We start from the raw sequence: 23,807 nt of genomic DNA, 5'->3' as shown, positions 1-23,807 counted from the left end.
CGGCTGCCTTCTGTCAGCTCCCTAGAGTTGCTGATCCCTTCCCCTCCAAAGAAATTGCTCTGTTCCAAAAAGATAAACACCAGTAGTTACAGGGAACTTGAGGGAAAAAGCAAAGCGAGTCTCCCAGTTACTGTTTTTCTGGTGTTCTCACATAGAAATACAGACCATCTTTGTCGGAGTGCTATTTCTGATCCTGGCAGTTACAGCCCGAGATGTGAGGGCAGTGATGGGTTTTCTTGAGAGCAGGGGATAGGGAGCATCTGGGGTATGGAGGTTCTCCAAGTTCTCCCCACTTCTTTCTAGGGACACTGTACCTCTGAGAAATCCCAGGGGTGGATGAGGCACCTAGCTGATGCCCGCCTGTGCAGAGCAGTCAGGCAGGCTGCTAGCTTGCTGAGAGGCGGTGTGCCAGCTCCGCGTACCGCGCCTCAGTGCCAGATCAGGGAGCTGTCGGCTCAGCGCCCACGCCCTCCGCTTCAGCTCGGGGGAGCCCCGGGGTGGGCTGCTGGAAGTCGCAACTGCAACTTGACTTTGTCTCACTGTTGTTGCTGGCAGAATACGTACACCAATGCGGACAAGCTCCTAGAAGCAGCGGAGCAGTTGGCTCAGACCGGGGAATGTGACCCCGAGGAGATCTACAAGGCAGCTCGACACCTGGAGGTGCGCATCCAAGACTTCGTGCGCAGGGTGGAGCAGCGGAAGCTTCTCCTGGACATGTCTGTCTCCTTCCACACACACACCAAAGAGGTAAGGGGAGCTAGTGGAGAGAGGGCATTTGGTCCTGCCAGGGTCGGGTCGGCTTCCTTGTAAAATGATCCTGAAGGTCTGACCAGGGTCCTGGGTAGTCTTGGGGTTGCTAACCTCTTAACTTTGGTAATATTAACAATTTGTTCCCGATAACCTGCATTTAGGTCTCTCAGAATGGGGCAAAATTTCCTCCCATAATATCTAGTGAGGAAAAGCGGTCATGGAGACAGGGGTTTTGGGGCAACTGCTAGAGCATGCAATCTGCAGCTGGAGAAATGTGGGAATCCCTGATAGAGCAATGGTCACCGCAAGAAGAAATGTAAGAGACTCTCTTCCCACTCCACACCTAATTTCTCTTGGTTGCTGTTTCCTTTCACTGTGGCGGGGTGATATTAAAGTTGGTCCTCACTCTGCCTGAATGTGGAGTGACAGGCATTGAAAGGGGACAGAGATGCCCTCCACCAAGGAAGCTGGCTGGGCTTGAAGCCCAACCTGAATAATTTACCAAGTGAAGAAAGAGGAAGGAAGGATAGCTTACGTTAAGCTGCTGCAAGGGCAGGGGGGCCTCATTGAGAGGAGGACGGTAGCAAACCTATGATTGCTTTTCATTTCTGATTAACAGGGGACATGCTGAAATTGAGTAAGTGGCCAGCAAGGAGGCATATTTAGCATCATCTATAATAACACCCTTGGCAGATGAACTCATTAGGTGTATGCATGATTGTATCCCCCTTCCCCCAAGGAATTTACTTTAATAGAGTATTAATTAAAGCTTGATTGCTGCTCAGGAAAAAAAAAAAAATAGCCCTACTTAATTAAGTTGAATTTTAATATTGGGAATGCCTTAAGAATCTTAGCTTTTACGGCTTCACAGTCCTTTCTGACACCGAGGAAATGAATGTGAATCATTGCAATGCCTATCAGAGAAAAACATGGAAAGATAATGTTCTCTAAACTGAGATTCCCCGGGCAGATGAAGGGCTGGCAAGCTCCCTGAAGCTGGCTTTGCTTCCTCTCTGCGGGACCTGTAGCCACTCTCTGATGAGTATCTATAAAGCAAGGGGATTAGCATTAATCCAGGGTTTCCTGCCTGGTTGTCTGCTTGCTTGTGGCTCACCCAATTCTTAGTGAAAGTCTCAGAAACCAAAGTCATGTGTATTCCCTTTTAATTATGAGCCTGTGGGTGACAGAATGGAGTATGAATGAACAGGAGTCATGTTCCTCATGAGGGCTGTGGGGGTGCTGGCTGCATGGAGAAATGGTGGATCAGGTCAGTTTTCATGGAACTACTACTGCCAAAAGAGTGACCATGGCTTCCAGGAATTGCTCCAGCTACATCTCCCACCTTGTATACACAGAGGTAGAAGGCTGGGATTCTAGACTAGATTCTGCTTCTAAATAACCATATGAGCTTGTACAAGTCACTATGTCCCTGGCCTTTTTTGTAGTTAAGGGTTTCCTTATCTACAAAATTATGCAGTTGGACTTCGTGGCCCTAAGGCCCCTTATGGTTCTAATGTAAATACAAGATTCCATTCTTCTCTTCTTCTTTGTGTTGATAATAAATAATAATATTAATTAAGCTGAAGTAGTATAGGTGATTTACCTAGCCTAAGATTTGGCTTATTGTAAGCACTCAAAATATATTACATGAGTTTTTTAATTGGACTCCTACTACTTGCCAGACACACATATCATCTCACACATATCATTTTATCAAATAGATAAAATTTATTGGTATAGATTTTATCTATACCAATAAAATCTTATGGGATAGATTTTATTAAAAACATTTTTAAATGGGGAGGCTAAGCCTCAAAAAACAACTTGTCTAAGGGTACAGCCTCTCTCAGCAGTACAGCAGAGATTTTACCTGTCTTCCTATTACCTACGCTCTCCTTTTTATCCTTTACTGTCTCCTCTTTTCTGTTCTTCCTTCTTTCACTTTTCTTTTTTACATTTATAAACCCCAAATCAGGGGCTTAATGAGGAGGACAGATCTTGGCTGAGAAATATACAGTGTTGCCAGGTTTGGGGGTGTGGGAGGCAGAAATGGTCAGGGATGAAGTTACTGACTATTGTTTTCCCGGATAGCTCTCAAATCTTGCTAAGCTTGGTCCTGTTTGAACCTGAGGCTTGTTTCCTCACTGAAACTCAGCTAGAAAGTGACATTCATGTGAAATACTACTACAAGGAGTGGTGTGATACAGGGGGCAGGTGAAGAAAGAGAGGGAGCTGAAATTTATTTAGCACAAACTATGTGCTAGGCTATCTAGCTGGCTAGTTGGTAGCCATGATAATTGTCACTTTTAAAAATTCTAGTTTTAGAAATGGGAAAACCAAGGTTCCGAAAAAATTACTAATTTGCCCATGGCTTTATAGCTAGTTTGTAGTAAGCATAGAAACTGACCCCAGGTCTTTCTGACTCTAAAGGTCGTGCTTTTCTCTCCGTTGCCACAAAGACTCAACTCAGGCATCATTTCTTTTGCTCGAAATTCTTCCCTGGTGCTTCCAACTTCCACCCAGACAAAAGCAGAGCACTGTACATTCCTCCGTCACTGGTGCCACTGTCACATTGAGCTGTGATTCTCTCCTTCACTAAATTGGAAGTGCTAAATGTGTACTACACAGGTGGCATTAGATGTGTAGATAGAGATACTACTGTGTCTGATACATAGAGATGCTGAATCAATATTTTGATGCTTCTTTTCCTATGAAAAGGAAAAGAAAAAGAAGAAGAGAAAAGAGGGAAGAGCCCTCTTTTTTTTTCAATCACATTTTAATCTTCTCCAGTTCTTTGACTTGAGCTCTCCATATATTGTAAATAAAGGGGGCTGGGTGGGAAATCTAACTTGCCGATGGGAGCTTTCCTTTAGGGCCTATAAATAGCAGGCAGAAATGGATTATTAAGGAGGCAGAAATGAGCATCCTTGAATGCTCTCATGAAAGAACTCCTGTGGTTTGGTTTTTCAGTCCTTTCTTTAATACCTCTCAGGATTCATCATCTCTCAAACATCACCAAGTGTGGGTCCTACTTGATCCTGAGTCAATTAACTCTTGACTCCTTCCTCTTGACTCTATAGCCAAACTTCTGGCTTTTTATTCAAGACAGGATTAGTAGTCTGTTAGGGAATTCTGAGTTGCCATGGTTGTTTTTCCCTCTTTTTTATTTTATTATTTATTTATTTTTTTAAGATGGAGTTTCACCATGTTGGTCAGGCTAGTCTTAAACTCCTGACCTCAGGTGATCCGCCCGTCTTGGCCTCCAAAGTGCTTGGATAACAGGCGTGAGCCACCACACCTGGCCTGTTTTTCCCTCTTACCATGAATAGAGTGGCTAGAAGGAAAAGGCAGCTTCACAAAAGTGGCCTTGGATATTGCTGATAAATATTGTTATAGATCATTTCTGCCTCGTTATGGCTATCTTCCTCCTCCTTTCTTTCCTTTCTCTACTTCTTCCTTCCTATAAAAATTTGCTGAATGTTTGTCTTGGTGCCAGTTGGTAACAAAATGTCATCATAATCTATAGTTTTCATGGAATGAAAGCCCCTTTTGTAGATTTCTAGGTGTGAACTGAATATCCACCTTCATAAATGATTTAACCCAGACTTTTTATGACTCCCCCAGCTAAAGTTCATAATTTTACTTTTGCCAGCTTTCCACATCAAAAGATTTATTCTAATTAAGATCAGAGAGGAAACAGGAGGAAGATATAAAAAGATAACCTCCAGGCTCATTTCTTCTGCAAATTCAAGTCTGCTTAATCTTATTGGCTTTGTGAATTCTTTATTTATTGTAGGAGCCTAGAGGGTTAAAAATGTCTAACTATTTCATCACAGTGTTAGTCATCATCTTGAATAGAGACCATCTAAATATTTCACATTGGGTGATCATTAAAATCATAGTGCATTTATATAGCAAAATATTACACAGTCATCCTAAATCACATTGCCAAAGATCATTAATGACATGGGGAAGAGCTTATTGTATAACATATAAAAAGTGTACATTCGATATGACCACAATTTTAATAAGACATATAGAATAAGGTCTAGAAGGAAATATACCAACAATTTAAGAGTGTTATGAAAAGCCCCTTTTGTAGATTTAATCTTTTTGGCAATTCTTTTTCATTTTTCAAGTTTTTCTGAATGATATTTTAAATTTATAATCAGGGACAATCCAATAAATGTTATTTTTCAAAAGCAAAACTTTTCATTCCTACTTATAGAGATGAATTACTCAAGAAAGGTGACAAACATGTACTTGGGACTTTCTTATACATTTAGAGCCTCTACTATTAATACAAATTGTGCTGAATTTTCAAATACCTTCTTTTTGCCTGGGGCCATGAGGGCTAGGGCAAGTGTAGGGAGAAGCATTGACTCAAGTCCTCATTCTCTTTGTTCAGGAATATGGCATTTGTAGCACCTGCCCTGCAGAAATAGTCATCACAGAATTCTCTTTTCTTGCTCTGTTTCCAAGGAAATGCCACAGTCGCTTGGCTTGCAAAATATCCATTTCTGGATGTTTTTGTAGTATAAATATAAGTCAAGTTACATAAGAAGTGTGGGCAAAATAACCAACCTCTGCTCTTTATTAGCTTAATTCAATACCCACTTCTTTGTTTCACCTTGTGGAATCATTCTGCCGCACCATTTCCTACTCAAATAGGTACAAACACACCACAGGCACTCCCATATACACATGCTCCTCTACCTACCCACCCTGGAACCAAAACTAAATTGGTCTTTAAGAGGGATGATGGCCTTAAGAACAAAATAGCCTCATCCGCTGTTTCACTTGCTGTACTGTTGTACTGTTTATTTAAGAAACAACCTGGTGGTTGATGCCAAGGAAAAATTATCTTTTCAAAATGAGGGAGGAGGATATTCATCCTGTGGAAATGGTGTGCCTTTTAACATCCTTAAAGATTGTTGATACCATTGCTGTGAATCAGTTTTGTCAGGACAATGGCTGCCCAAGCCATGCAAATGGAACAGCCAATCAGCAGGAGAAAGTGATGAAATAAAATGACCTCTTCCCTTAACCACTGGTTTGTAAGCCTCATTATTTTTCCTACAAACCTCCTAGCTCTTCCTCTTTTGTCCCCTTCCTTTCTATGTTTTCAGTTGTCCTTTCTCAGGCTGCCCCACTATGCAAGTAGGAGAGGGTCTATGGGCTGGCCCTTCCTGAACTCACTGGTTCACTATTAGAGCTAATCTGATATAGAGAATGAAAAAGCTCCTTTATAACTCTATTCCTGTCAAGGTTCTAGAAATTCTCAAATTGGATCCATTCTTTTGGATGTAGGTATTTTTGGCCACTACCACATGTGTTTTCTGAAAAAAAGAATGCACAAAACCATCTACATGCATATGTTAATATGGAGTAAGCAACCATTGCGAAGAAGAGAACAGTACCCTGAAAGAATGGGTCATAGTACACATACATTTTGATCAAGAAGAAAGGGTCTGGAAATGGATGAAACATGGGATTTTTCTTTCTGGGGAGGAGGTGGGTTGATGGAGAATGTATAGTGCTATCATGTTCAACCTTAGTTAAGCAGAGGGTAAAGAGGATCACCCAAAGGAGAGAAACCAAGACGGAAGACAGTGGGGAAGAAAATACATGTGGTTGTTGCTGCCAAGCTACCACACTCACTCCGTGATTCTACCTAATTAGTTCCAGCAAACACTGGCTTATAGTAGCTTGACAGAAAAGATCATTCTGGCTGGGTCTCACTGACTGCTTAATAATCAGTAATGTAGTAGCAGAAGTGTCCCTCTAATTTGGACTCTTTTCAAAGCATATTCTTCAGGGCTAAATCAGAGGGACATACACAGAGGAAACTGATGGGATACTGAGAGCTAGAAAAATTACATCCCAAGAAATGGGCTATTGACCTTTACTCATGGTTTAGCACACCAACTTTTATTTCTATCTACCTTACAGTGCTAAGCCTCAGAGGTGCTTATTCAAAATTAGGAGTTTGCAATGTAAAGTTGCTGCCACCAGGCAGTGACTGTGTACTCCATGTCCACAATTTCACCTTTCTCTCTTCACATCTGTTTTTCTTTTAGCACATTTTCTAGGCTTTCCTCAATCATTCTGAGACAAAGTGGCAAAAAACAGAAAAGAGAAGCCCAACACAACTTAGTAGCTTGAAGAACCAAATTCGATATTGATCTTATACAAACTCCAAAATGAAGGAGTACTTCAAACTTTCCCTCTGCCCTCTAGTGGGAACTGGAGATGACTTGCAACATATATACGTATATATATATATGTATTTTTTTTTAAGAGAAGGTGGAGGATTTGCCATCTTGGCCAGGCTGGTTTTGAACTCCTGACCTTGTGATCCATTCACCTTGGCCTCCCAAAGTGTTGGGATTACAGCAAAAAATTTTTTTTGAGACAGAGTCTTGCTCTGTCACTCAGGTGGAGTGCAGTGGCACAATCACAGCTCACTGCAGTCTTGACCTCCTGGGAACAAGCAGTCCTCCCACCTCAGCCTCCCAAGGAGCTGGAGCTACAGGCATGTGCCAACATGCCCATCTAATTTTTGTGGGGTTTTTTTTGTTTTTTTTTTGAGATGGAGTTTCGCTCTTGTTACCCCGGCTGGAGTGCAATGGTGCGATCTCGGCTCACCACAGCCTCTGCCTCCTGGGTTCAGGCCATTCTCCTGTCTCAGCCTCCTGAGTAGCTGGGATTACAGGCACGCGCCACCATGCCCAGCTAATTTTTTGTATTTTTAGTAGAAACGGGGTTTCACCATGTTGACCGAGATGGTCTCGATCTCTTGACCTCGTGATCCACCCGCCTCAGCCTCCCAAAGTGCTGGGATTACAGGCTTGAGCCACCGCGCCCGGCTTTTTGTGTGTGTGTGTGTTTTTTAATGTCTATACAGACTGGATCTTACCATATTGTCTAGGCTAAAAATATCTTTTAAATGTAATAATATGTAGCACTGATACAGCATTGACTATACGTCAGGAACTGTTGATAAGTAAGGTAAATAAGTTATTTGTATACACACACACACATAAATTTACTTGTAATCTTTATGGCAACTCTCTGGGAGGCAAGCACTGTTATTATCTCCATTTTACTGATAAGAAAAGCCAAGGTGCAGAGAAAATAAGGAACTTACTCAAGATTATATAGCTAATATGTTGTAGAACTAGGATTTGAAACTTTTTTTTGGAAACAGAGTCTTGCTCTATCCCCTATGCTGGAGTGCAGTGCTGAGATCTTGGCTCACTGTAACCTCTGCCTCCTGGGCTCAGGCAATCCTCCTGCCTCAGTTTCTTGAGTAGCTGGGATTATAGGCACCTGGCACCAGGCCTGGCTAATTTTTATATTTTTAATAGAGACAGGGTTTTTGCCATGTTGGCCAGGCTTGTCTCTAACTCCTGACCTCAGGTGATCTGCCCGCCTTGGCCTCCCAAAATGCTGGGATTACAGGCGTGAGCCACTGTGCCCGGCCCCTGAAACTCTTAAAGACTATGCTACACTGCCTCTCTGTACAGTAATTTTTCAGAGAATCCATCACCTCTTCCCTAAAGACTTAAGTACACTTAGAAAATGTGTTTTCTTTCTAGACAAAACTACTGCCAGAAAATATGCAGTGACATTAAGCTATCATTACCAATATCCTATACTTCCTGGTTTATGCTGATTTGAAATTAGTATATTCACACTTACAGCAACACGTATCCCAGCTTATATGGCCTGGAAAACTTGTTTGGTGTTTTATTTGGAAAGGAAATAAACAGGACTAATTAAACCAGATTTGCAAGCTGATAAATGTCAGGGATGTCAAATAATAATTTGCATTCCCTATAGCAATCAGTAAAATGCTATAGGCTTATTAATATTCCAATTAGTATTATGTTAATACTCCATAAGTATTAATGCTTATTTAAAGCATTAATCATAAGGAACTAGTTCAGCCCTCACAGTCTTCAAAGTGAGCAGGGCAAATCTTCTTCTTCCCATTTTGTAGATTGGGAAACTGAGGCTCAGGCAGTCTCACCTTTATAAAAAAGACATATTTTTTAAGGGGGTGGCCTCCTTTCTGGCCGCACCCCATCAAAAAAGACATTCTTTATACTTTATTTATGGCCTCCAAAGCTTATTAATCTTCCTGTTAACCTCTTCTGCCACATCTAGGGCTTCTTTATCTAAGGAACACAGAATAACTTGTCCAAAATCTTGAAGGCTATTTTTGTCTCTATTTATTTTTTTTAATCTTCCCTTATTGAAAAGGCCATACTATAATTTACTATACTAAGAACTAACTCCATGAAATAATGTTCTTGAGGTAGACATTTATCTACATTTTTAACAGGGAAGGCTTTAAGATGTTAGAACTAGATGGAAACTAATCATTTTATTCCATGCTTTCCCCAACCTACTTTACACATGGAGATCAAAGGGTATAGTGATTTGTGCAAATGCACCACGAGTAATGGGAGGAACAGAAGCCAAAATCTGCATCTTCTGACTCCATCTGTCAATTTTCCCTCTTTACTGGCTTTTTTTCCTGGTAGAGCCCTGAGCTTATCTTTCCTGATAGTCAGGTGAAGACTCCTGGTTTCAAAGCAAGTGTCAGACTTACCTTCCTCTCTCTCATTTCTGAAAATTCTCAATAAAAGCAGTCAAAAGTAAGCTCTCTGGCAGGCCACTGTATTCAGTATGATGAGGAAAAGCTATCAATAAATGATTTTTTAGTAATTTCATTTTAACTCCCCATCATTTCCAGTGCTTATTTTTTTCAAAACACTATGCTTAACTCTTTTAAAGTTGTCTGGCCAGTAATACCTAGTTTCATTTTATCATCTTGAATAACATGGGAAAATGTCTCATATTTATTGAAATTAAGATAAGCCACATCTTTATTTTTTTATTTTTTAAGGGTTTTTTTATTTTAGGTTTTGGGGTACATGTGAAGAACATGCAAGATAGTTGAATAGGTACACACGTGGCAGTGTGATTTGCTGTCTTCCTCCCCTTCACCTGTATCTGGCATTTCTCCCCATGCTCTCTCTCCCCAACTCCCCACCCCCCGCTGTCCCTCCCCTATTCCCCTCAACAGACCCCAATGTGTAGTGCTCCCCTCCCTGTGTCCATGTGTTCTCATTGTTCATCACCTGCCTATGAGTGAGAACATGCAGTATTTCATTTTCTGTTCTTGTGTCAGTTTGCTGAGAATGATGTTCTCCAGGTTCATCCATGTCCCTACAAAGGACACGAACTCATCGTTTTTGATTGCTGCATAATATTCCATGGTGTATATGTGCTAAGCCACATCTTTAGCATTCAACTTTTTAACCAATCTAGCAATTTTAAAAGGAACAAAATAGTATGGCATATGTACAGATTATGCTCAATTAATGTGCATTTAGTTTTTATTGAGCACTGCATTCTTTGTGTATTTGCAATATCATGACACATTTCTAAGAATCAATGTGCACAGAGCACATTGCTCCCTTTCCTTCTATCTGAAACATGAAATAATATTCGTTCATTCTAGTCTCCTATTCTTCAAGTGTCTCAAAAATAACTGATCGCCTTGCTCTAAGACCACACCTGTAGGTTTCCCTGAACCACAGGGAAGTTAAGCCAGGGGTGATTCCTGTCATTATGGAAGGCCAACACCAGTGGAGTAAACTTAGCAAAGATTGGTAATGAATATAAATGTAAAAACACAAACCGACCCATAGGTGTGCTCATGAGAATGGCACTGACTGGTTGAGAGTAAGTTGGGTGATTCCAGTCTAGCTTCCTTGCCCTCACCCCAGCCCTGGCCTCTCCATCTGCCCTGAGTGGAGTCTCTGCTTTCTCTCTACAGTTGTGGACATGGATGGAAGATCTTCAGAAGGAGATGTTGGAGGATGTATGTGCAGACTCTGTGGATGCAGTCCAGGAACTGATCAAGCAGTTCCAGCAGCAGCAGACTGCCACTCTAGATGCCACGCTCAATGTCATCAAGGAAGGCGAAGACCTTATCCAGCAGCTCAGGTCAGCGCCTCCCTCCCTGGGGGAGCCCAGCGAGGCCAGGTCAGCATGGGCAGAGTTTTCCAGTGTGAAATGCCTCGGGCTAGACGTGAGATAAGTCCTGTCCCAGTCTTGACTCTGCAAAATCTTGCTTTGTGGTCTTGTGTGAGCTTCAGTTTCTTTATCTGTAATATGTAAAAATGCCTGCACCATACCCAACTTGAGTCTAGAATGAATACTAAGTGGAAAGGCTTTAATATTTCAAAGCATTATTTATCATTCAGGATGTTATTCAGCAATCAGTAACATAAATACAACAAAAATTAACAAAAGACAAAAAAATTAACGAGTAAAAAATCATTAAGAATTAGGGCATATTTGCTCATGCAGAGAAATAGACATTATGGAATATAATGCTGACGTTGGGTCTTAGGCTAAACTCTGACCTCCACTGCCTCAGTCAGCAAAATTGGAGCATTTTGCTGATGTTCGACTTTGGACCCATGAAGACGTAGAAAAAGTGTGGTGTTGTCCTACCGATTCCCTGTTACCCAATTATAACCTTTCACCATTCCTTGCTGCCCAGAAAATAAAACTCCTTCTGCATCAACCTAAACAAACATAACTAAGGAGACAAATCCTGTCTAAAAATCTTACATTTGTTTAGAATGACCCAGGCCATTGACTCCTTTCCATTTCAATATCTAGTTTTCTGCCCCCGTCAAGCTCCTTAGATAAAGTGTCATGAGGCCTAAAGCAAGCCCCCAGCAACCAACCCCATGCCCAGGTGCTGTATAAATAGGATTTGATGGTGCTAATGATGCCTGCCCACAGGGACTTGTTCCTATCCCAAAATCACTGAGTGCTGGGACCTCTTCCAGCCCTGGACAGAAATAATCTCATCAGCAAGTCCCAGGCCGGCCCTACGGCCTGAGGGAATTACTTCAATTGGAGAGGGTTTTTTTCCCCCCAAAACCAGTTGTCCAATTAAATAAACAATGAGAAATTACCTTTAGAAGGCCCTGGCATGTTTTTCTGTTGGAAATTAATAATTTCTATTCCAAACATGCATATGAGATGCTCCAAATCCTCCTATTGCATACTAACAAGATGGCCTCTTTTCTTTCTTCCCCTAATTCATCTTGATGAATATATAATACATGACAGCTTTGTCTGCCTCCCTAGGAAACTCCACTGTCATTTGCTTCTGAAGAAAATTCCAAATAGTGGACAGTCATTTAACTTCTCTGGGCCTCAGCTGCTTCATCTGTGTCATTAAGGGGTTCACTCCGGGATCTCTGGCAGCTCTAGAGTTCTGTGATGGCTTTGTGTCATCTATTCAAATACTTTTCACAGGCTTGGCTGGCTTCACTTTCTGTGGGGCTAGGCCTATGGAGATGCCACTTGTTCTTAACAACTGTAAACCTGCACAGTGCCTAAGGGCATAAGGCTACTTGACAGTGGCAAATGCAACAATGTGGGTGATGCCTGTTCGGTAAAATTAAATTCCATGGGTTTCAGAGAGTGCCATAGGCATATAACCAAGAGCCACTGATGACCATTCATTGTGCCACTAATCTGACTCTAGCCCAGGCTCCCCTCTGACATCAAGGCAAGTCAGAGAGAAAAATAAGTAAATGGTGCTTAGTGGGCATTGACAGAATGAGCTCAGATACCATTGCTTCTGAGACAAACACAGGCTAAAAGGACATGGCTTTCAGAAAGCCTGCTGATGAGATGATTGGAAATAAATTATTTTGCCCTTGTCCTCTGACTCCTTAAATTGTGTGAGAAGCTAAGATGTCACAAGATAATGAATGTGCCAGCCTATTTCAAGTTTTAGGGCTCTAGCTTACTCAAGGCCCTGTGGAATCTAAACTTCTTAGCTTCCACTGTTTTCCCATTATAGTTACCATCACCTCATTTTGCTGAGCAAATCAATCTGTTTATCTCTTGGTTCCCCTCTATAAGGCATCACCTCTCCCTACTACTTGTGTATAGACTCTCTGCTCAGAGGAGGTCACACCCCCTCCTATTACTTGACTGTGTTCATCCATTTCTTCAAACCCCGAAATCAAAACTCCTTGCAACCTTTGTTGTTTGTCCCAGCTTCTTATGAGCTAGCATTTACTCTCCTGATCAGCACTTGACACTGCTCTTGTGTCCTTTCAGGATTAATAATTGTTCATACAACATGTTACTGCTTTTAGGTTGTGTGCACTCTTATTTAAAAGCAAACTGTGAAATGAGGAGGCAGAAATTGTTAAGTCCACTACTATTAAGTCCACTTGACAGATAAGGCAGCTGAGGCTCAGAGTGGTGATTTCTCAGGGCCACCTGCCAAATGTATGAGAGCAGAGACCTAATTCAGGTTTGCAGGCTCCATATCCTATGCTTTCCTAATTATGGCTTGAGCCTGTTTAGTAGAATAACCCCATAATTTTAGCATAGCTTTATAAAGTGCATGCTTACAATTTTGACAACCATGACATCATCCGTTTTAACAAAGAGTCTGAGAAGTAAAACTAGGAAGATTTGTTTAAAATATGCCTTTAATACATCTGTATGTATTTTGATAGATGTATATGTGTGTGTATTGAAACTATACATATTAGACTACATATATATGTGGAACCATTCCATTTCTCTGATATTTTATGTGTTGTAGAGCTTTTCTCATACATTTTTCATCTTTTTTCTTTCACAATTCTGCTTGAGGAAAAAATCTAGTCTTGGAAATAGACTCGTGAACCCAAAAAAAGGATGCATGTATCTTTGGTTCATCCATTAAGCAGATAGCAACAGGCTCACAGTAGGAGTCTGATAAATGTCTGTTGATTGAATGACTCAACTGATTCACATCCACCTTGCTCAGATGAGAAAGGTCCACCTTCTTCTCTGTCACTTTTAATATGGCAAGGCCTCTCCCTCTCTTTTTTCTTCCCACTCTGCCACAGGGACTCGGCTGTGTCCAACAACAAAACACCCCACACCAGCTCCATCAGCCACATTGAGTCAGTCCTGCAGCAGCTTGATGATGCCCAGGTGCAGATGGAAGAGCTGTTCCATGAGCGGAAGATCAAGCTGGACATCTTCCTGCAACTGCGCATCTTTGAGCAGTACACCATCGAGGTACTGGGGGCCAGGAGGGGAGGTGGAGAGGGGCCAAGAAGTGCTTCCTGGCCAAGGGCACTGCCCCAGAGACAGGGCAGTAGCCTAAGGAAATTAGAGCATCCAGCATGCATTTTTAGAATGCAAGGAACTCCCAGTCCATTATGACATATTCCTTACAGTCCCTCTCATCCCCAATGCTGTGCAGAGCCCCTCTGTTTTACTTACTGTCTGTAGATTACTTCGTTGAGAAATGTTTGTTTGTTTTGTTTAGTTTTTGAGATGGAGTTTCACTCTTGTTGCCCAGGCTGGAGTACAGTGGTGCAATCTCAGCTCACTGCAACCTCCACCTCTGAGGTTCAAGTGATTCTTCTGCCTCATCCTCTTGAATAGCTGGGATTACAGGCATGTGCTACCACACCTGGCTAATGTATTTGTAGTAGAGATGGAGTTTCACCATGTTGGTCAAGCTGGTCTTGAACTCCTGACTTCAAGTGATCCACCTGCCTCGGTCTCCAAAAGTACTGGGATTACAGGCATGAGCCACCGTGCCCGGCCAAGAAGTTTTTTATTGCTATCCATTAGACTCTTACTTGGTATTATGGTTCCTGAAATACTATGAGCTGGTAGTTTGATGATTGGAGTAGAGTTATTGAATTTCACAGCTTTAAGAATGGGTAGACATTAAAATTAGGTGGCCGCCTTAGAGCTGATAATATATATCACACATTAGATTCAATCACACAGCAGTTAAGAAGCCAGGTGTCACAGGAATGGGAACCTGCATCTGCAATTTGATTTCTACCTACTAAGAAAGTAAGCCTGTGATATGACCATTTGTTGGTTCATCTCATAAACTCCTCAGTTTATTTTCATTTTTGGAAGGTTGGAATCACATATTCTGGTATATTTATGGCCCCTTTATCATATCAATTAGTAATGTAGCCACGTCCATACGATTTCTGTGGTATAAGGAATATCTAACATAAGGCACTTTTTCCTTTTCAGAGTTGGCAAAGGGTTAAATTAAAGGCATGTCTTCTCTTTGTTCCTGGCTGGTATGGTAGGAGGGAAAGCCAACTTTCCACCCACCATTTCTTAACTTTGTTTTCCATTCCAACCATCTCTCTGGAGTTAGGGTTTCTGGAGAATGATCTTCCCAATAATATCTGTGGAAACTTCAATGGAACAGCTTTGGAAGGAAAATTATTTTTTTTTAATATATTGAAAGCTCCAATATCCCATCCTAATCCAACTCAGTGCCAGAGACTGTCTTGGGAACAGCTCCCTGTTGCTTTAATCCCAGATCCAAAAATGTTCATGTTGAGAATCTGAAATGTAAAAGAAAAGCAATTGTAAAGGTATTCATCTTTCTGTCCCTTACTGTCTTAGAAGCACATCTCTACCCCTGCCTCCTTGGGAGTTCTTGTAATTTCTCGCTTAAAGACTTCATGTTCTAAAAGGTGCTTTCTGGACAGGTCCTGGAACAAAGGAGAAGATAAGCCTTTAAATCTAGATCTTAACTATGCTTCCAATTGATTTCATAACCTAGGTGAATTTATTTATACTTTTTATTTATTTTGAATCTACTCTCAGGATTTCAGGTGGCAAGTAGTATCAAAACGTGTTTTGAAAAATGCCAGTGGAAAAATAAAGATATTGACATGTAGTGAAGAGCGTATATAGTGAACATTGTAAAGGTGGGGCAACAAGGTAATAAAAAAAAGAAAGGGTATGTGGGTCATTATTCTTAAGTAATTTGGATTGAGATGGACAGAAATAAATACAGTTTTAGTTGATTAAAGTAGCTCAAGGCAGTCCTGCAATCATCCATCAGCTCCATTTTGCCCTCTGGAAGTGAATGTATCCAGGGAGGAAATTATGTTAGCAGGTGTCGGGGTTTTGCAATTGTACTTCTTATTTACTCTCCTGTCATTCCAGGTCTACTTCAAAACATGCTTAAGGGAGAGGAAGTCATCTGAGGGTTTGGATTAAGTTTATTTGAAAAGATGGCTATAGCCTGGAAGTCAAAGTTGCTGGTTCGGTGCTGCAACGGACCAGTTAGCTTTGCTTTGGCATTGGCTACACTGCTGACATCAGCTGGGGGCATCATAAGGGTGTCTTTGCTTGGACTGATTCTAGGCAAGTCCAGTTCCGCTCCTAACAAACAATCCAAAACATATGGAGAAAATATCCTTTTTAAAAATGTGGGTTTAAATCAAATACATTAAAATTGGATCTGGCTTAAATGTTACAAGAGAGGAATTTGATACTTAAATTGTGGGGTCGGGCATGGTGGCTCACGCCTGTAATACCAACACTTTGGGAGACTGAGACTGGCAGATCACTCGAACTCAGGAGCTCAAGACCATGCTGGGCAACATGGTGAAACTCCATCTCTACCAAAAATACAGAAAATTAGCTGGGTGTGGTTGTGAGCACCCGTGGTCCCAGCTACCTGGGAGGCTAAGATGGGAGGATCATTTGAGCCCAGGAGATGGAGGTTGCAGTGAGCTATGATCATACCACTGCACTCCAACCTGGGTGACAGAGTGAGACCCTGTCTCAGAAAAAAATAAAAAATAAACAGATTATGGGATTTGCATTCTTCAGTCTTTGTTTATATAAAAATCCCTCTTCCTGCCCCAAGTACTGGATAACAACTGGACAACCTGGTATGCAGGAGAGCAAGAGTGTGAAGGCCTCATAAAATAAGGGAGAGAAAAATCACAATGGCCAGGTGTGGTGGCTCAAGCCTGTAATCTCAACACTTTGGGAGGCTGAGGCAGGTGGATCGCCTGAGGTCAGGAGTTTGAGACCAGCCTGGCCAACATGGTGAAACCCTGTCTGTATTAAAAGTACAAAAATTAGCCGGGCATGGTGGCACATGCCTGTAATCCCAGCTATTTGGGAGGCCGAGGCAGGAGAATCACTTGAACCCAGGAGGCAGAGGTTGCAGTGAGCTGAGATCATACCACTGTACTCCAGCCTGGGCAGCAGAAAGAGACTCAATCGCAAAAAAAAAAAAAAAAAAAATGATGGGATTTTATATCCTCTGGTGTAGACTATCACATTCAGATTTTAGAAGGGGTCTTGTTCCCTTGTCTTGTGGGGGAGGCCCAAAAGCTTGGGGAGTATGCTACATCTAATCTTAGAACAGGAAATCCTGCCAAACCTATGGAAAAGTTCTGCTTCAAGTCAGATTGTCAGAAGTTATTTTTGAGGGTGATGAGATTATTCAAATACCAGCTATGTCTCACTGTGCGATGAAGAACAAACTTGTAGAGATGCTTCTGACTGTGAAACTGAGGGTGGTAACGAGAGGCATGTCGATGCTGACATAAGCCAGGGCAGGATCTGTGATTATAGGACCTACAGTGTGGTTTCTTTCCTAAAGGAAGGCATTTGATAGACATGCTCCAAATTCCTTGGGATTACTGTACACTGGAGGAGGCCTGCTACCCTGCATTTGAGACATCTAAGAGTGACTCCTTAGCTGTATCACTGAGAGCCCAGATGAACCAGTTAATGTAATCATTAGGATAGCACATGGGTTGCTGCACCAATCTCTTTTTACTCAATAATAATGGTGCTCACATTATAACCTGGAATGAGATGATAGGGTGCCCCCACTTAAAGTGAAATATCCTAAGTTTGCTAGTCAGATGTTCGACACCAGGACCATAGCTGAGACCAAAGTGACCTACAGTGGAACATGTTCTGTAATGTTTTCCCTGTAGGTTCAGCCTACCTCTATGAAAGATATTTTATATAAACTGGTTGTGATAGAAGAGACATTTCAGCAGATACAAATGTTTATTTTGTGGTGGTAATAATATGGGTGATTTTTTTTCTTATTTTTTTTTGATGCTTTCTTGCATTTCCAAGTTTTCTACAATTAGGATAATCAGAAATAAATGGAAAATATTTTCAGAAGCAAGAATAAGCCAGTGGTCTCCAAACATTTTTGATTGTGTACCCTCTCAATGTCTTTGAACTTACAACCCCCTACATATAAATATTTGTTCATTTTTAAGTTATAAAAATGTTCAGTCACTGGCTAATTATTTCAAAACTCAACATGCTCTTTGGGAGAGGTTTAGTTAGCTTTTTCATTAGAAGTTGTGGGTTCCATATTTCAAATAGTCTTCTGATAATTTCCAATTATTTTTTGCCTGTTTTCTTGACAGATCTTATTAGATTGTCCTTGTTGCCTTTCCCCATATGAGGCTGACAAAGAATTCAAAGTTCTCTTATGCTTTCATAATTAGTATTATCTTCAAACTGCAATTTCTTTGCAGGAATCTCATTGCATCTTTTTGTGAAGGTTAGTTTAGTTAAAACTAGATAGTAGATAAATCTGTTTAACTGGACACATTAAAAAAAAGCAGTAATTTGAAATAAGCTGAAAGCAATGAACAAATGAGCCACAGTCAGCCCCACTGAGTTGCGATACTCCTACCTTCCCTGAGGAGTCCTCTTTTTCATGCACTACACAGAACCATCTGCCATGTGGTCAGAGTGAGACTCCAGCACCAGCCTACTAATGAAAATCCTGGGAAATTTTATATACTTTGTATTGACTTGATAAAATATATGTGCACAATATAATATATATATGCATACATGCATATTTAAACTATCAAAACAGTTTTTCTCTCTATTATCGATGGATAATTTTGGGCATTTTCTGCAGTGGCCACACTCATGTTGGAAAGTCCTAGAAATGACACTAAGAAAGGTATTATAGACAAGGAACTTGCGAAAAATAAGGGCCACATTTATGGTCTTTCTTTGTAATCTCTGTGTAATTGCAAGCAAAGTGTGCTCAATACACCTGAAAGTTTATCTGAGTAATTGACCTGAGTAGGGAATGATATACCAATTCTAAATCTATGGGATTGATATAAAACAAATAGGGGTTAGGCTACAGCTGGGAAGAAATGGTATTCAAGGAAGAAACTTCTGCCTATAGAAGATAAGCTGATTACAATTTACTGGTGGTCTCAGCTCTTTACTTAGTTGTACACAGAGGCCCTTAGCATTTTATATTAGAAAGAGACCATTCAGTCAGCCTTTTACCTATATAGAAATTCAACTCAGTAAACATTTGATGACCACCTACTTAAATACCAAAAAACTAGGTTGGACATTGAGGACATAACAGGGAGACACAGAAACAGGATCATCATACAATTTAAGAATTCTACGATAGAGCCTCCTGCTTTGCAGAGAACACTGGAAGGGGCAGATTCTTAGGATGCCCATGGAGAGTCTGGTGGCTAGAATTTGGCATCCCTGGAGGATGCCATCCAGCCTCTAACAGAGTACCTCCAGAGCCCAGAAAGGGGCTTAGCAGGGAAGGGAGAAGAAAAGAGGGAGCTCAGGATTTCACTATAGTGTTGAACCAAAATCTCCACCTTTTACATTTGTTCTGCTCTCTGGGGAAAAAAAAACAAAACTAGTCTGTTCCCTCTTATTTGGAAGCCTTGAAAATATTCGAAAATCCTTATCATAGATCTTTATTCCTGAAAAATGGTGAGATAGTATGAGCTATTTCTACAAAAATTTTATAATGATTTCTCCTTAGTGCCAGCCTTCTGCGCTGTATATCCCCTATTTATACACCTCTTTCTGGACAGGACATGATCTCAAGACACTGACTCTGTTGGTCACTCTCTGCTGAACGAACCCTAGTTACCTAGCCTGGCTCACAAACAGGGTTGGATGTGTCCTATTAAGAACACTGGCTCTGGTGCAGCCCAGGAGATAGGTACCTTTTCAGTGACATCACCTGTCTTGTCTGGACTTTTCTCACTTTCAAAGTAAGTGTTTCCAGTACATTGACTTTAAAAAAAAAAAAAAAAAAAAAAGAAAAAGAAGCTTTTCTATTTTGTCACTCAAATTTAGCCTTTTTCTTTCTTTTTTTTTTTTGCACCATTCTTCTGCCTATGAAAATAGATATAAATTTAATTTATTATTACTATCAATAAATGTTTTGGCTGTTTGAAAAGTTGGGCAGGTAAGACAGGGCTCTCTGGTGCGTCACTACAGGTTCTTCTCTGGGGACACAGAGCCACTAGTCTGCATAATCACTGTCAGATGTGGATCATCTAAAGGCCCATCATCTAGTCCAATTTCACCACTTTTTTTCCTCCACAAATACTATTAGAGATTGCAAGGCCTTGCTGCTCTCCACATTTCTAGCATGCCAAATCTACCAACATAGCAATTATATCAAGAAAGAAGCCAAGATCTAGTTGAGACTCTTCCTAGTAATCACTGTCACATTTTCTAAATGTACCCCCAAAACGTTTGGGAAGGACATGTAGAATGAATACAATAAAGTAAACCTAATCCTCACAAAATATTTATTTCATAGTATCCTCTAGACTTTTTGGCAAATTAATTTCGGGATCATTAGGAGGTTTTCTCTACTATCGTGCTTTTTTAAAAAAAAATCAAGGTTATTCTCACAGCTTTAGTATTCTGGCAAGTCACCTGTTTTCAGTAGGGCTGTCAAAAATCCGTCATGGAAATTTTTAGATTGCTCTGTAATGGGGTGGATTTGGGGCTGTGGATCTGAGCTCAAGTAACATTATCAAGGTTCAAACACCGTATGCTCCTCCTTTCTAGTAAGGTTACAGCAGAAACTGTTCAGCTTACATGGGGGGAAAGGAACATTCTGACACTCAAGCATAACTCGGTTCTAAAATGAGTGAGCAATATACGTTATAGGAGCTCTTCAACAAAAGAGAGGTCTTTTAAAAGGAGAATAGAGTTCCACACATCTCAAAATGATAAGAGGCAAAGGTATGGACAAAACAATTAAAAGGAATGACCAACCCTCTCAACCCTATTAACTGACAGTTGTGATTATATCAAGGATATCAGTTTTAATCATAATGATAGAGAAGAAAAGAACATGAGATTGGCCATAAAAATTATCCAGTTATCCAAATTATTCAATTGGTATAGAAATTAAGTAATTGAACATTGGAACTCATCAATTACAGCATTTTTGCAATATGTTCTCACATTATTTTGCCAAAAATTAAAAGCAACTGAGTAGATTTCATTACTGCTAAGTCCCTTTCCTTTTCTGGAAATTTCTTACAATATCCCCAAAGGTCTTTAGCTATTTAAATAAATATTTTAACTCTTCAGAGAGTTTATACATATTTCTCAAACATGGAAATGCTATGATAACTTTAAATAATCTGCTTTAGAATTCACTAATCTTATTATTTTAGGAATTGATTAATAGCGAGGAACTCAACACTATGTTGAACAAGAAGAGTAAATGATTATGGTACTTTAGCTATTTTAGTTTCATTGTGGCAACCTACATCAATACATTACAGATAAAATAGCTCTTCCCATGCAATGAGATGGTCTCTTCAGCTATGATATGTCTTTCCCTATCAGCCAGCATTTGTAGGCCAGTGGAGAATATTTGTCTTCCACTTTCCTCGTCTTCACAAAACTAATGATGTCATAAAACAGAAAGATGCTCGTTTTGCAGTTGACAGCCCAGGTATGTCAATGGCATCCCATCACAATAAAATGCCATGGACTCTTCCTTCTTACTGGTAGTTGGAATGAGATTGAATCTTAACATGTGCATCATATGTAGTGTTGATTAATAATATATATAATCACCTTTGCTGAGAGACAGTAGAGCCGTAATCAAGTGTGTAGTATTTTGAGGTAGTCTGCCTGGGTTTGAAACCTGTTTCACCACCTTTTTTTTTTTTTTTTTTGAGACGGAGTTTCGCTCATTACCCAGGCTGGAGTGCAATGGCACGATCTCGGCTCACTGCAACCTCCACCTCCTGGGTTCAGGCAATCCTCCTGTCTCAGCCTGTAGCTGGGATTACAGGCACGCGCCACAATGCCCAGCTAATTTTTTGTATTTTTAGTAGAGATGGGGTTTCACCATGTTGACCAGGATGGTCTTGATCTCTTGATCTCGTGATCCACCCACCTTGGCCTCCCAAAGTGCTGGGATTACAGGCGTGAGCCACCGCGCCCAGCTTTTTTTTTTTTTTGAGATAGGGTCTCACTCTGTCACCCAGGCTGGACTGCAGTGGCATGATCTCGGCTTACTGCAGTCTCCACCTCCTGGGTTCAAGTGAGTCTCCTAACTCAGCCTGCTGAGTAGCTGGGATTACAGGTGTGCACCACCATGCCCAGCTAATTTCTGTATTTTTAGTAGAGATGAGTCTCCCCATGCTTGTCAGGCTGGTCTCAAACTCCTGACCTCAGGTAATCTGCCTGCCTTGGCCTACCAAAGTGCGGGGATTACAGGCATGAGCCATTGTGCCCAGCCAGACAAGTTGTCCTTGAAGCCTTGGTTTCCTCATCTGAAAAATGGAGAAGAGATAATATTTCCCAGCCTGTTGGGTTACTGTGAGTATTTAATACGTTAACACATAACATTTTAGCAAAGCTCCTGGAAGTTAATCAGCACTTAATACACTGTAGTCAGCATTGTTGTTATTGTTCATAATATGTTTTCTTTTATATACATATTTGCTTCCAGGTTTTAAGCAGTTAAACATCCCATCTTATTCTTTCTCATTGTTTCTCTTCTGATTTATTACTGAGTCCTGTTAGGAGGTCCCTGAATGTTTATGTAGAGCACCTGCTATGGGAGTCAAAGGCATTCGCTCTTGCCTTACAGAGACCCTGCCTGTGTGGGGAACAGATCACATTTCTATGTGCTGCAATTTTAGTCTCAGTACAAAATTGCAGATGTTTCTCCTATTTATGACAAAGGCCTCTGGGTAACCAGAGAAATCTAGTTAGGTTAATATTACCTTTATACTGAGCAATCTGGCAGTCAGTTTTTTTTTTTAGAAGAAATTATCATACTCTTTAAAAATATACTGTACTGTGCTCACTTCATCAGCACATACCCTTAACTGAAATAATACAGAGAAGATTAGCCTGGCCTCTGACACACAAATTCATGAAGCATTCCATAATTAAAACAAAAAAATTCTGGAGGAAGGCAGTGTGTTTTCTTGCAAGGATAAATTATCCCTGGCATTTATCTAAGGCCACAAACACATAATTTCTTGTTCTGCTCAAAAATATGTGATTAACTTAAAAGGCTCATGTGAAGTGAAGAAAACTTCATTTTTTAAAGAGTAAACAGGAAGGGTAAAACTGGAACTTTTCTGAAGTGAGACTAGTAAAAAGAAGGCCATCCCCGAAAATCAATTCTTGGAGCAGCTTGTTCATGTAACCCCATGGTTAAGAGTGCTGGATTTGGTCATTAAATACTGGATCTGGTCGTTAAATGCTCAGCTCTGCCACCACCAGCTCTGAAACCATGGGAAAAAGTATGATTTCTCGGTGCTTTCATTTCCTCCTATAGTGCTATGAGGATTAAATAAAGTTGATCAGACACTTAACACACTGCCTGTCCCATAATAAATGCACAATACAAAGTAAAATGTCTTCTTCAATCATATCTTCTTCATAATCATCACCAGCATCAAAACACTGATCTAAAGAAAGAACTACACAGTGAGATTTCCAATGTTGCAGGTGATAAAGAGTTGAAGTGGATAGACCACAGGAAGTACGGAACAAAAGGGGTAGGCGAATTGTGATTCAGGCAAATACAGATCAAAACATCTGGTGAAGAGGGACTATAGTTTTCTCTACACATAAATACTGGGGAAGACTGAGAAAACAGGAGGAACCAATGGAGAGGGTTCTCTGAAAACAGAGCTCAAAGTGACTGTGAAACCAACTCCTACAGAGCAAATTTTGATGGCAGAATACTGTATTTGGTGAATCTCATCTGGCCGGAACACCTTGCCCTTCTTTTTGAAGTGAGACTTCCCATTTTCCATTTCCCGCTGCTTCTTACCCTTTTTAAATTTTGGCTCTTTCTCTGATTTCTCTTATTGATGTCTCTAGAGTAGGCCATT

At 40.7% G+C, this 23,807-nt stretch overlaps 1 protein-coding gene and 1 pseudogene across 44 annotated transcripts in view; both read left to right on the top strand.

Annotated features, from left to right (window-relative positions):
- KALRN (kalirin RhoGEF kinase) overlaps nucleotides 1-23,807 on the top strand; it is a 659,576-nt gene that overhangs the window by 311,779 nt on the left and 323,990 nt on the right. For 31 of the 44 annotated variants that reach the window (XM_035274786.3, XM_035274785.3, XM_035274784.3 and 28 more), the window contains 3 exons: nucleotides 556-747; nucleotides 10,604-10,812; nucleotides 13,707-13,881. In XM_035274786.3, coding sequence (XP_035130677.2) covers nucleotides 556-747; nucleotides 10,604-10,812; nucleotides 13,707-13,881 — 576 coding nt within the window. The remainder of the gene's footprint in view (nucleotides 1-555; nucleotides 748-10,603; nucleotides 10,813-13,706; nucleotides 13,882-23,807) is intronic. The other 13 variants (XM_078351912.1, XM_078351911.1, XM_078351910.1 and 10 more) reach the window with 1 other exon arrangement.
- LOC118148158 (U6 spliceosomal RNA) lies at nucleotides 22,759-22,854 on the top strand (annotated as a pseudogene).

Source organism: Callithrix jacchus, chromosome 15, assembly GCF_049354715.1.
Source record: "Callithrix jacchus isolate 240 chromosome 15, calJac240_pri, whole genome shotgun sequence".
In the NCBI taxonomy this organism is placed as follows: domain Eukaryota; kingdom Metazoa; phylum Chordata; class Mammalia; order Primates; family Cebidae; genus Callithrix; species Callithrix jacchus.
Note: the sequence above shows the minus strand (reverse complement) of the source record. Positions and strands in the feature narration are given on the sequence as shown.